The sequence below is a fragment of the Erpetoichthys calabaricus genome, chromosome 11, assembly GCF_900747795.2.
Source record: "Erpetoichthys calabaricus chromosome 11, fErpCal1.3, whole genome shotgun sequence".
Lineage (NCBI taxonomy): Eukaryota > Metazoa > Chordata > Cladistia > Polypteriformes > Polypteridae > Erpetoichthys > Erpetoichthys calabaricus.
In genome coordinates this window covers 45,974,711-45,989,185 of record NC_041404.2, presented here as the reverse complement: position 1 = coordinate 45,989,185, position 14,475 = coordinate 45,974,711, and the positions used below count along the sequence as shown (strand labels likewise).

The 14,475-nt window shown below is 40.2% G+C and overlaps 1 protein-coding gene across 1 annotated transcript in view; it reads left to right on the top strand.

Moving 5' to 3' along the window:
- The window catches only part of apbb3 (amyloid beta (A4) precursor protein-binding, family B, member 3), an 89,490-nt gene that overhangs the window by 27,789 nt on the left and 47,226 nt on the right, over positions 1 to 14,475 (top strand). Inside the window, exon 3 of the mRNA XM_051933745.1 lies at positions 4,597 to 4,673. Within this exon, the coding sequence (XP_051789705.1) occupies positions 4,597 to 4,673 (77 nt within the window). The remainder of the gene's footprint in view (positions 1 to 4,596; positions 4,674 to 14,475) is intronic.

Below are 14,475 nucleotides of genomic sequence, written 5' to 3'. Positions count from 1 at the left end.
TGTGGGGGTTATTTTTTGGCACACTTTGGCCCCTTAGTACCAACTGAGCATTGTTTAAGAGCCACAGACTACCTGAGTATTGTTGCTGACAATGACCATCCCTTTATAAATCAGTGTATCCGTCTTCTGATGGCTACTTTCAGCAGGATAACACACCATGTCACAAAGCTCAGATCATCTCAAACTGGTTTCTTGAACATGACAATGTGTTCACTGGACTCAAATGGCCTCCACAGACACCAGTTTCCAATCCAATAGATCACCTTTGGAAGCGGTGAAAAAGGAGATTTGCATCATGGACATGTAGCCGACAAATCTGCAGCAACTACATGATGCTATCATGTTAATATGGACCAAAATCCCCAAGGAACATTTCCAGCACCTTGTTGAATCTATGTTGTGAAAAATTACAGCAGTTCTGAAAACAATAAGGGGGTCCAGCCCGGTACAAGCAAGGTGTACCTAATAAAGTGGCCAGTAAGTGTATGTTTAAGAGGGCTCTTTTTGGGAGACTCTTCAGCCACAGAATGTTTATCCATCATGACCACAGGCTTGCTGTCTATCAGGTTACAAAAAGCACTGTTACTTTTTACATGTTTAAATCCCCGCCCCTACTCCTGAGCTCCGCCTTCATGAAACATTTGATTGGTTTCAAACTGAGTTCCCACCCACTGTTAAGTCAAATTCACTCGTTGTCCAGAGACGTGTGTTTTATTCATCTGACTCTGGGAGACTACTATTCAGCCTAACCTGCACATTTTTGGGATGTATGGGGGAAAATCCAGGTAGACACAAAAAGAATTTTCTGGAAGAAATTAAACTCCACACTATGTTTTGAAGTCTGATCAATAAGCTTTTTTATTGATCTCTCTAGAAGAGAATAGTTAATCACAATGCATTGATCAGAGGCTACTTTAAAGAATTCATTACATGCAGGTATATTTATAGCAAAACATGATCCATTTTAAAGGAAGAGAGCCTCCTCTTTTATTTTATTCTTACACAAACAATTCCAGCTTTTACTATCTCAGGGTTCAATTAAAAAATATTGACATTAAGTTGGAATGGAAGACTTGAGAAAAAGACAGAAATCAATGCAAACAAAAACAGGCAAGCAGTTTCAAAGCATTAAATTATTGGATTGCAGCTTCTGGGTTGCGTAATGTTTTGAGCCATTGTTGATTGTATTAAATAGGAAAGGGTCACATGTGGTTTGCTGAGTAAGTCACGACAAGATGTTTAAGTAATCAACCTCGGTCCACTTTGATGTCTGTCGCCGATTCTCACACTGACGCTCCAAGGGGGAGAACTCTCACAATCATCATGGGTATTGAGGCGTAGATTAACCGTTATTGTAATATTCTCCATGATTATTTAACGATATGCTATACATCACATACAATGTATTTCTCTTACAGACTTTAGTACTAGGGTGTTGTACCGTGTTAGCCATTATGAATGTAGAGAAAAGTCAAGCAAAATGACACCTTTTATTGGCTAGCTAAAAAGATTACAATATGCAAGCTTTCGAGGCAACTCAGGCCCCTTCTTCAGGCAAGATGTAATGTAATGATTACATCTTGCCTGAAGAAGGGGCCTGAATTGCCTTTAAAGCTTGCATATTGTAATCTTTTTAGTTAGCCAATAAAAGGTGTCATTTGTTTGGCTTTTCTATTACAGACTTGTAATTCTTTGTGGAATCACTCAGGAGGTAAGAATCTTATATAGGTCATAGAGTTCACAGTAAGAAAACGTTGAAATTGAAGTGGGAGAGAATGTTCAAGAGTGAGGTATCTAGGAGTACGGGTGGTAGGGGATGTAAGGAGACTCCACAAAGGTAGTCTCTTAATCTAGGATTCAAACCCCGGACTCTGGATGTCTGAGACAGCTGCACTAATCAATGAGCCATTGTGACAAAGGTGACTTTAGATTTAGGAATGATACTTTTAAGGAATACTGCATATTTAGTTAATCATTAAACTGGTGTTGTTAACTGAATATATATAAAAAAACTTTTTTCAGCAGTTTACATTGGGCTATTACCTTAACAAGGGGTTGTTGTGATGAGGAGTCTCAGTAGTAGCAGAATAGTTGTGAGGTCTTCAAAATATATGCAGTGATGTCAGGGTGACCCACAAAGTATAGAAACTGGTGTTTTTTTATGAAATTACTAAATCATAGACAAGTATAACAGAAAATAAATAAATACATGAAAAATAATAATTCAAAAATCTATCTATCTATCTATCTATCTATCTATCTATCTATCTATCTATCTATCTATCTATCTATCTATCTATCTATCTATCTATCTATCATATAGTGCCTTTCATATCTATCTATCTATCTATCTATCTATCTATCTATCTATCTATCTATCTATCTATCTATCTATCTATCTATCTATCTATCATATAGTGCCTTTCATATCTATCTATCTATCTATCTATCTATCTATCTATCTATCTATCTATCTATCTATCTATCTATCTATCTATCTATCTATCTATCTATCTATCTATTATATATTGCCTTTCATATCTATCTATCTATCTATCTATCTATCTATCTATCTATCTATCTATCTATCTATCTATCTATCTATCTATCTATCTATCTATCTATCATATAGTGCCTTTCATATCTATCTATCTATCTATCTATCTATCTATCTATCTATCTATCTATCTATCTATCTATCTATCTATCTATCTATCTATCTATCTATCATATCATATAGTGCCTTTCATATCTATCTATCTATCTATCTATCTATCTATCTATCTATCTATCTATCTATCTATCTATCTATCTATCTATCTATCTATCTATCTATCTATCTATCTATCATATAGTGCCTTTCATATCTATCTATCTATCTATCTATCTATCTATCTATCTATCTATCTATCTATCTATCTATCTATCTATCTATCTATCTATTATTTAGTGCCTTTCATATCTATCTATCTATCTATCTATCTATCTATCTATCTATCTATCTATCTATCTATCTATCTATCTATCTATCTATCTATCTATCTATTATATAGTGCCTTTCATATCTATCTATCTATCTATCTATCTATCTATCTATCTATCTATCTATCTATCTATCTATCTATCTATCTATCTATCTATCTATCTATCTATCTATCTATCATATCATATAGTGCCTTTCACATCTATCTATCTATCTATCTATCTATCTATCTATCTATCTATCTATCTATCTATCTATCTATCTATCTATCTATCTATCTATCTATCTATCTATCTATCTATCTATCTATCTGTGTAAGCACCACACAAATGAGTGCTGTATCGTATGATACGGTTCCTATATAATTTTCAGTACTTCTTCTTCTTCTTTTCCCACTTCTATGGAGGTTGATGTGCCTGATCAGCCTTCTTCATACAGCTTGGTCCTGCACCTCCTCCCAAGGCAGACCCTTTTCTGTCAGTTCTTCTTATATTTTACCCATCCACTTGCACTTTGGCCTCCTTCTCATTCTCGTCCCCTGTACTTCCATATCCTTTCACTGTTTTACCAACATATTCTTTGTCTCATCTCAACACATATCCATGTCATTTCAGCTTACTCTGCTGTACTTTTCTAGATTTCTCTCCCAATTTTGTTGTACCTCTGATTGTCTCATTTCATATTCTGCCCTTTTTTGTAACTCCACTCATCCACCTCAACATTCTCATTTCTGCCACATCCAACTTCTATACCTGCACTCCCTTTACTGCCCATATCTCAGCTCCATACATCATCACTGGTCTTACCACTGTCTTAAAAACCTAGCCTTTAACCTTCACCTTAATTCTTTGATCACACAACACTCCTGATACCTTCTTCCATTTGTTCCACCACACTATGTTCTATGGGTCATGCATCTATTCTCCATCAGAGTGACCACTGATCATAGATATTTAAACTGATCCACTGTTTTCATTGGCTCTCCCTACAGGCTAAACATGAATACTGATAATCATTAAATCTCAACTATTCAGTCTTTTTCATATTTATAAAACAAACATTTATCCATCCATCCATCCATCCATTATCCAACCTTCTATATCCTAACTACAGGGTCACGGGGGATCCAATCCCAGCCAACACAGGGTGCAAGGCAGGAAACAAACCCCGGGCAGGGCGCCAGCCCACCGCAGACAAACATATATGTCTAGTCCATATAAAGTGCATGCAATTATGAGAAAATACTGCATAAATCAGTTCATAATCAATTTAAACTACCAGATTACAAAGTGTTATATAGATAATGTTATATCAAAGAGTAGAATAGCAATACTATGACATTTATGGTACTGTTATATCATAGAAAGGGTCTTATGATTAGCCTTTGGGGCCATTTAAAGCAAAAATGGTAAAATAAATAAAATTATTGTGTGGAATTCTTCCATGCAGTCCATTGTGTTACAAAAAGGAACTTCAAATATAAATATGATTGTTTTTGCAGCCACTGAATAAATAAGATTTGATGAGTTTTGGGGGCTCACTTATACTTTTACCACACAGACTTTACCATTGATCGGCACTCACATGATCTCCTGACATTTTTCTTTCCGCAGATCAGGAACAATGACACCTTGAGAAGAAACTCCAGAGGGAGGCAGACTGAGGACCCAACAGTCTCTGCGAATTCGAGGTAGGGATTGCTCTTGTGCTCTCTTCCTTGCCCAACACAAGTAGGAACCACTGGAGAGGTTTCATGGCTCATTGGGCTGGTCGAATGAAAACACCTTCAGCAAAGCCATTGCGTTCAGGCCTTGTCATCATGGGGATGCTACAACTGTTAGTGTATGTTCTTTCATGACGTTTTTATACACTCGCTTTTGTTGTTTTGTCTGGTTTGTCTGCTTCTGTGAACAGTCAGGTTTTTTTTTCTTTGGCTCAAGTTTCTTTTCCCTTTTTGTGTTTGTTTTGTTGTTTTAAGAATATTTTTTTGTACATTGTGTGACTGAATATGCTTTTGATTTCTTCCTTCCTGTACTATGCCATTCTTTTATTAATATTACCTTGTTAATTAAGTGTTTTATATTTTATGTCAATTCTGTTAGCTATTGAATTTGAGATGTTCCTTGTTTTTTGTACTTTTGGCCAAAGGGGGGTGGTACCCCATAATGTTGCAGCTCACTGAGGGGAGTAGCAGGCTGTCATTTATAAGCTGCGGCATTAGATTTCCTATTGTTGTTCAGGTTGCTCCAGCTTGGATTCTGATTTTGGGTGCTCAGTTTTTTAATTATAGACTGTCTTTGTTTGAAGTGGATAATGCAGCTCACATAATCACCACTTTAAAACATAAGAATTAGGAAATTTCATATATGAGAGGAGACCATTCAGTCTATCAAGCTTGTTTGTTTCGCTAATAGCTAAACTGTCCCAAGTGGAGTTCAAAAACTTTCAGGGAATAAAAAGAAAATGGCTTAATATCCTCATATAAAAATAAAGCTTTTTCATAAATTAGGGCCAAGCTTATATGTGTGTGTTGTAAGCAGAGATTTTGAATCCAGGTTGCTAGTCACCTTTCCATCATGTCAATCACATCACTCCTTATTCACGTTAACTTTAACTCAGAATGCACCGGAGTAGTTTTTACTCTGGCTTTCAAATACAAACTTTTCTTGAGAATCATGTTTTGTTGTTTCAGGGATGTTAAGGGCACACGAAATATCAATCACCTGTTCTCCATTCTTTCTTCAATTGGTTACATCCATTTTAACATCCAGCCCATATGAAGCACATTTCCTTTTGGGTCCAAAAACTCTTTTGTAATTATTGCTACACTTGGATGACATGTCTGCAATAATAGCTTTAAAAAAATGACAATGCAGTGATGCAAATAGGAGAAGACTTCGTTAATCTTTGACTGACGCCTTTATCCAAGGTGACTTACAACATTTACGATATGGTTGGTTACATTTTGTTTTATTTTTCCAACTGGAGCACAGGTAGATGAAGTAACTTTCTTGTGGTCACACAGGTGTCAGTAGTGGGATTTGAACCTACAATTTCAGGGTTTGAAGTCCATACTCTTAACCACTATGCATTGCTGTCTACCTTTTCTTCCAGAATGAGTATGATCTAATTGGAGCAAAGCAACATAAATTAAATGTATTGATCAGAAGCAAGGACTACAGTTTTGTAATCATAGTGGAGTGTTTCAAACAGCCTTCCAAACATTTCACCAGATATTACTGAGCACACAATGAAAATAGTTACAAATTGCAAATAAACAAAAAATATCAAGACACTACTTTGAAAATCTGAGCCCATTTTGTGACTTTGCTTAGATCTCTGTTGAAGCTCTCGAGGAGATACTTGTGAGGACACTGTTTTTATTTTTTAATTCTCAGGAGAAAAATATGAGAAATATGAGACAAAAGAGCATGTCTGCATTTTATTTCTTTTTGATCTCATTGCTGTTGTGACAGATTGGGGGTGCTGTCGTCCCCTTGAACCCTCGGACAATACGTCAGACACCAGATAAAAAGTTCAATATTAATTTTATTATAATAATAAAGTGCACAAAGCACCTCCACTCCACTATACTTAAATAAATCAATACTAATAACAATAATCACAATCAATAAACAATCCTTCACACCTCCCAGCAGCTCAGTCACCCTTCCTCCCAACTCGGCTCAATCTGCTGGTGTTTCCCAAAGTCCTTTATAGTCCTTGACCCGGAAGTGTTTTCTCTCTCTCTCTGTCCATGTGACTTTGTAACACTTCCAGGTTGGATGAAAACTCCTTGTCTTCAACCCGGAAATACGTCATTGCCTCTGTCCCCTCGACTGGGAAGTACTTAAAGGTTATAAGGCAAATAGAAGTCCCTGGGCCTCCCCGCAGCATCCCCTTGTGGCCCCCTATGGTATCCAGCAGGGCTGTGCATTAAAACTCCAATGTCCATGAGGCCTTGCTGGAATTCGGGGCACCTCCATGTTGCAGGGAGAGCTCCATCTGGCGGCCTGGGGGTATTGGCCGGGATAAACTGCCGGCCATATATCACACTGTCTAGTAGAAACCAAAAAGATATTAAGGAGATTGATATTGATATTTCATTCCTAAAGGCTATGAGACTCCCGTACTATGTGCGGCTTACAAAGCTTTTCTAGTTATATATTAGTTCATAGTCTATGGGAGGTTCTTATAACCCCCATAAGCTGAATTAAATTGGTATATTCTAACTATTTCTTGTCCCTCTGACCACAGATGAGTTGCAGTTAGTGACCAGCCTTGCCATAGGTAAGGCATGGAGGGCCCACAGTTTCAAACGTTCTCAGTTGTATGCGCAGAGCCGTACGTTTAGAACGTACTGAATGTGAATAAAGCATAGTGAAACAATTCATCCTTAAATATAGAAACATTCGAAGTTTAACAAGAAGAAACATTTTTCCTTTTTTTTACCTTTTATTCTATGTGTGTAACAACTCATCTCAATTCTTGTGTGGATGGTTTGCTTGAATTTTCACTAAACCTTTTAAAATGAACTTTTGGACTGAGAAGTTTCTTTCGGAACACATTTGACCCGTGCTTGATCCTGGCTTACCTTCCAGAAGCTACACAGCTTATGCTGACCTGGTACTTGCTTGTCATGTCACGTAGACAGTGCCATTGAGTACACAGATTGACTTACTGCTGGGAAGCGGCATTTAAATTTAAAAGCTTAATAGGATGGACTAAAAGGAATGATGACACAGGCAGTGTTCACTGTAGAAATACAATATAGAAAGGGTCTGCCTCTGAAGCACGCACATGGAAGTGTGTTTGCATGTGTGTAGAGAGCATGTATGCTGGAGTGTGTGCGAATGTTAAAGTGTGTGTGTGTTAGCTGGTAATTAGATGTATGTATGCATGTCTGTTTGCATATATGGAATGTAGGCATACAAGAATGACGTGCTTATAGCAGCAGGTGGATTGTGTGCCTCTAAATGCCTGAATGAACATAAGAACATAAGAAATTTGACAAATGAGAGGAGACCATTCAGACCATCAAACCCGTTTGTTTAGTTAATAGCTAAGCTCTCCCAACATCTCCTCCAGGTCCTTCTTAAACGTTGTCAAGGTTCCTACTTCAACTCCATGTCTCAGTAGTTTTGAGTAAAGAAGTGCTTCCCGGCTTTGGTTTTAAATGCACCTTCCTCTTAATTTCCAGGGATGTCATCAAGTACCTGATTCACCCTTAAGATGAAATAATGTTGCTGGATGTGTAGTTATGCACATTGTGGACCACCAGGGGGTGTACCGCTCCCCAAACCTTAACACAGACAGACTGAGGCACAAGGGTTTCCAGACGACACACCTTTATTTAAGTGGGGAAGCGTTTGTCTTTTGCTCCCCACTACACAGCACAGTACAAAGCATACAGTCCTTTTCTTATTCTTTCTTTCTCTCAGTCTGCACTCCTCCTCCCGCAAGCTTTGTCCTTCACTTCCCAACTCCGGCTCATCACTGTGAGGCTGGCAAGTTCTTTTATATTGACCAACCTGGAACTGCTTCTGCTCTTCCACCCACATGGTCTGCAATCATTTCTGGAACATCATGCCACATGTCTCTTCCACAGCACCCCCTGGCGGCACCCACGGTACCCAACAGGGCTGCAAAATCGAACTCCAAGTCCCATGGTGCCCTGTGGGAATCCGTGGCACCTCTGTAAACCAGGGGAGCTGCCATCTAGTGTTTTGGGGGAGGCAGTGCCCTAAAGCAGCCACCTTCCCCCATCCTTCCACAGGGCCATTTTAACAGCATTACAGGCCCCCAGGCAAAGCAGTGCACTGGGGTGCTGTTTTGTCTTGGTAGAGTAATATATATTGCTCTACTTTCCCCTATTGTATTATTAATATGTAACCTTAGAATGCCTAATCTCACAGACTTACCACTGTTTATAAGGTATTATTGTATATAACTTATCCCCACCTTCCCTTCTATATCTATAACCTCAGGCAATTAGATGTAGTAAAAAGACAAGCAGAAGTTAATTTACAGTTTAAACAATGTATTATTGATAATATTCATAAATAACAAAATGCAAAGTATATTTGAATATTGGCAACCATACAACCTGATTAAATGGTGATATGTAGTTCAGGCGGCACAGACTTGTAGTTACTTAAATGTCTCTAGTTAAGGCATCATTGGCGCTCAGCTTTCAGCCACATGTCTGTTCAAAATGGCTGCTGAGCTGTGCTCTTCATTGTGTTCTCTTCAGGTTAGCAAGAGAGATGCTTCTTCATCATATGTTGGTTGGTAAAAGAGAGATACTGAGGTTAAACATATACATTGATAGATGTTCTGTCCAACCCCGAAAGCCAATAGGACATCATGGTACTTAAAGGCCTCTGAGACAAGCCAATTCCAAACAGCCATACCTCAGACCAATGGGGGAAATAGAACATCTTAACACCTGTCCCCAAACCATATGTTAAAGTACACCTTAGCCCATTTGCGGGGGTAGAAATGACTTTAGCAAAGAAACACTTGCCAAACTGGTTTAAAACACACATCCCCCAAATCCTGTCGTAAAATTCAAACAGACCCATTCCGGTGGGGGGGGTTTAAACACTAAATTACATTGCTTTGCCCAAATTAGAAATAAAAGATATACAAAACATTTATCAAGATATATGTAAAATCTCACATCACAACAGGTCCCTACCTACACAACCACTCACAGGAATAAAAATGTAAATGGTCGATAAAATTAAACACATATATTTATTGTATTGGTATTTCCAACAAAATCAATGTTTAAACATTAATATAACATGCTGTACAGCAAAGATTAATCAAAACAAACATTCGAATAATAGAACATGAGCCTTGAAAAACGCAAAATTTTCAACATGATACTCAATTGGTAAACCATACAGATGAATATGGCACAGTAGGAAATTACTATGAATTATTTACTATTAATCAAGTGTTCAACACAAACATTTGCGAAATTTCTTTGTAGAGAATTGAGTGAAGGTGACGTTAACACATACGCTTTTACGTTGTGTAGTTTGTGAGAGCCATACACTGTGACAGTAGATGGCGCTATACCAGCGACACAGACAGATGCAGGAGGCATACTAATAAAACGCAAGTTTTATTTTCTTTTCTTCGCCTGTGAGCAATGCCTTCCCCGATGCCCACAAGCACAACACAGTCCAAGAGCACAAAACACACATCTAGACAATATTTTTCCTTTCTTTATTTCCTCCTCTACTCCTCCTCTGCAAGCTTTGTCTCCCTCCTCCCAACTCTGGCTCACCGAGTAGTCTCTGTTGGGCCCTTATATAAGTCACCCAGAAGTGCTCCAGGTGCTTGTTGCCTCACTTCCGGCTACACTTCCACGCGTGGGCAGAATGAACCACCCACACGGGCTCAGAAACAGCTGCAGCACCCCCTGACAGCACCCCTGGATCCCAACAGGGCTGTAGATAATTCCATCTCCCATGAAGCACTGCGGGGGTCCGTGGCACCACTGCAAACCATGGAGGCTGTCATCTAGTATCCTGGAGTAGGTACTGTACTGCCCACACTTGCTCCTCGGCCTTCTCAGTGAAGAGATGTCCCGGCCAGACAAGGACCCCGGCCATCTGTGACAACACATACAGGCATGTGAGGTTGCAGAGGTGACCATGATACTAAATCTGAGGCGAATGGCAATGTCCACTTGTAACAAAATAACAAATATTTATAGTTTAGTATAGTATTTATTTATTGACAGCAAGTCACAACATACAGCAAGCCCTATGCCCGTGGGGCCCCGGACAACTGCCCAGCATGCCCATGCGTTAAGATGGCCATGTCCTTCCATCTTTTGGGAACCCTGGCTGGGTTGGGCAGCCGGCTGTCCCTTACAACATGGGGGGGAATCTGCATGTATGTATGTGACTTTCCACCTATGAAGTTGTGCATTGTAATTCTATTGAAATAAGGGAACAGAATGTTACAAAGGGTTGGGGACCAACCAATTACCTTGTTTAATGAAGGAAATCAAAAACTGAAATAAAAGAAAGCAACAATAAGGACTCACAAGCTGTTAAATCAGACAAAGGCTTCTCAGGTGTGGACTTGTTGATGTGAAGTGAAGGTGGTCCAAATGGGTGGCACCTGCTGGTGCCATTGCGGTTTAAATGGCTCCCGGGGTGGAAGGGGCGGAACCACAGAGATCATACTGAAAGTGACATTAAGGTGTGTCCTGGGTTGAGAAGAGGTGGTTAGAGATCGCTTTCTCTGCTACCCTGCGGCCAACTGTCTTAACTTCATTGAGCTGCTAAGACGCTCCCTCAATCCTCACCTGCGACAATGTCTAGACTTTTACTGGGAAGTGTGTTTTCAGTTTAATTGATTGTCCATGAAGCACATGTAGACAAGATAAACTATCCGTGCAGTGTAGCAGATAATCAAACTTTTTGTTTACCTTCAAATGTCAACACAATAGATTTTGGAAAGAGAGCGAAGGAGCCTCATAAGTATGTTTCTTTTGTGGATGTGCAATATGGAATCTGCATGTACAGCATGTGTGAAGACTTGTGTGTGTCCTATAATGATAAAGAGGGAGAAAGACCATAAAGGGTTGGAGATCAGTAGAGTATCACGCTTTAAAACACAGAAAAGCAGAATAATGAAAAACAAAAAGTTGTGAACAAGACCCCAAGATACTTGAACTCCTCCACTTGAGGCAGGATCTCGCTCCCAACCCTGAGAGGGCACTCCACCCTTTTCCGGCTGAGGACCATGGTCTCGGATTTGGAGGTGCTGATTCCCATCCCAGCCATCAGTTGTGACGTCTCATGTCCTCTGCTGATTATGTGTGTCGTAACATAAAAAGTTTCTCACTATGCTCATCAGATTCGGGTTTCCAATTGAATGCCCACTTCTCCTTAAGTAGCGTCCAGGGTGGACAAAGTGAGACCTTTGGGTAGAACCAGAAAAACCAGATCCATCTTGGGGCTCCTTCTGTAGTCTGTGGGGGAAACAGAAGCAGGCATTAGCAACTCCGGTCTCTCAGGCACATGGGGTGATAAGCTTACCTTATCTGAGCCTCGTTGATGCTCCCTATGAGAATGCATGCGACTGGGTTGACAGTATGTACACGTGTGTGTGGATATGCATTTGCATGAATGTGCCATGTTCTGCTGCAGAGTTGTTGTTCTCCTATCTTTTCTAAAATGTTTGGTTTTACTTCCATTTCTGCTAGTCCCAGTTTGTTAGTTCAATTCATTCCCATTTGTATGACGTCCTATTGAGCATACTGTAGTCTGTGGTGGTGGACATTTGTGGCCATTAATTATGAAGCAGACACCCAAGTGCTAGAAGCACTCTTTGTAGGGCCTAGGGACTGTTTAAGGTTCTTTCAGCCATTGCCTCTCATATAACTACTCCTCTCTCTTCTTCTTTTCCTCCTTTTCCTTTTTGTATTTTTTATTTTTTCTATTGTCATATCTCTGCTGAGAGCGGCACGGTGGCGCAGTGGTAGCGCTGCTGCCTCGCAGTTAGGAGACCTGGGTTCGCTTCCCGGGTCCTCCCTGCGTGGAGTTTGCATGTTCTCCCCGTGTCTGCGTGGGTTTCCTCCGGGCGCTCCGGTTTCCTCCCACAGTCCAAAGACATGCAGGTTAGGTGGACTGGTGATTCTAAATTGACCCTAGTGTGTGCTTGGTGTGTGGGTATGTGTGTGTGTGTCCTGCGGTGGGTTGGCACCCTGCCCGGGATTGGTTCCCTGCCTTGTGCCCTGTGTTGGCTAGGATTGGCTCCAGCAGACCCCCGTGACCCTGTGTTCGGATTCGGTGGGTTGGAAACTGGATGGATGGATGGACATCTCTGCTGCGGTTCCTCCCCTGGCTGGGGTTCAAATTTGTGTTTGGTGTCTCTTTATTCATTTTTGATTCTCTTGAATTTGTACTTCATTCTTTATTTTTGGTTTTGTCTATATATATTAATTGACTATGCTATTTTCTGTGTGATTTGTGGGTGGTCCCCCAGGAGGTGGGCCTACCTGATAATCACCACTAGGAACTGCATTCTGCCCTGTAAATCTGGTGGAAAAAAACACACACAGTCCTGAGCCAATGTGAGACCTTCACATACTTTAGGGGTTCCCCAACCAAGGGGGAATTTACCCCAGGAGGAAAATCTCACTTACTCAGGGGGTAAATTTGCTTAAGAAAGCTACAATTGTGAAGATCTTGAATAGTTACCCAATGATGATATGAGACTCTGATGGTCCAGGTCAGTTCCACGCTCCATGGTTATTGAGCCTCACAAACCCAGAAATGTTGATAGTCATGAACTGAGATAAGCCAGGGAAATGAGGGCACACACAGTCAGCAGGGGGTTGGTGCAAAAGTGCCAAGTGTTTTTATTAAAATCCACAAATGAACAATAGTGTAGTGCAAAAATAGAGCTTCAAAATAGTAAATAAATAAATAATTCATAAAAATCAGTGATGCCTGTGAGTTAAAATCCAATAAATAATCCCAATGATACAAACAAAATAAAACCGTGCAGTCATCTGGTTTTTCCTCTTATCCTTCCTGAGCCCAGTGCATTTTCCACACACCCTGCTCAGGTCTCTCACCACGGCTGCCATGACACTCCAAGCCGACTGTCCTTCCATCATCCATTACACTCTCCTAGTGTCTTACGGATCCCTAGGAGGGCACCGCAACCATCATACCTGTTCCTCCATAAATTCAGCAGGGAACAATCAACCCCTGCAGTACCGATCACTTGCTCCTCCACTGGGCTACCACCCGCTCTGCCTCTTCTCACTCACACTGGCTGAGGCAACCGGTTCTTATTTCCCTTGTCGATCTCTCCATCTCTGCATTCCAGGCTCCCTATATACAGCCTGATTGCAGGTAGAAGCGTTCCTCCACCTACTCCGAGGTGTGAATGAGGCACCTGACTGATCCCCTCGCATTTGCAAGTGAATTTACAATCAGCCAAGTACCCCAATCAACCCTGTAGCCAGCTCCCATTTGGAGCCTACGTTTTGGGACCTGATTATTTATTTAAAAATCGCACTTTGCCACGGACCTTTTATCGGAGAGACCTGCTCTTTCAACAGCTTTGCCAAAAATATCGAAAATCATAGGTGAAAAGCAGGAACAAGCATCTCACTGATTGATGTGTTCTTATCGACTCAGTATGTTTCCTTCTGGTATACCGGCATCTGCTCATCATTAGTTGTTTTTAAATAATTGAAATAGCATTATGATGTGCAATTATTATTACTGTACTTGTGTATAAGTCGGGTCTTGAAACACGAAAAATCGATCCCGACTTATACGCCCGTTCAAAAATACGACACTTACATTTTTTGTTACATCTTCTTGCTTCTTCCAATCTCACATCAGTTTCTCAGACACATCGAATTTTGTTGCAGCAGCGCAGTTATCAATTTCTTTCACCACTTCAATGACTTTTAATTTAAAACCAGCTTCATATTTCTTCTG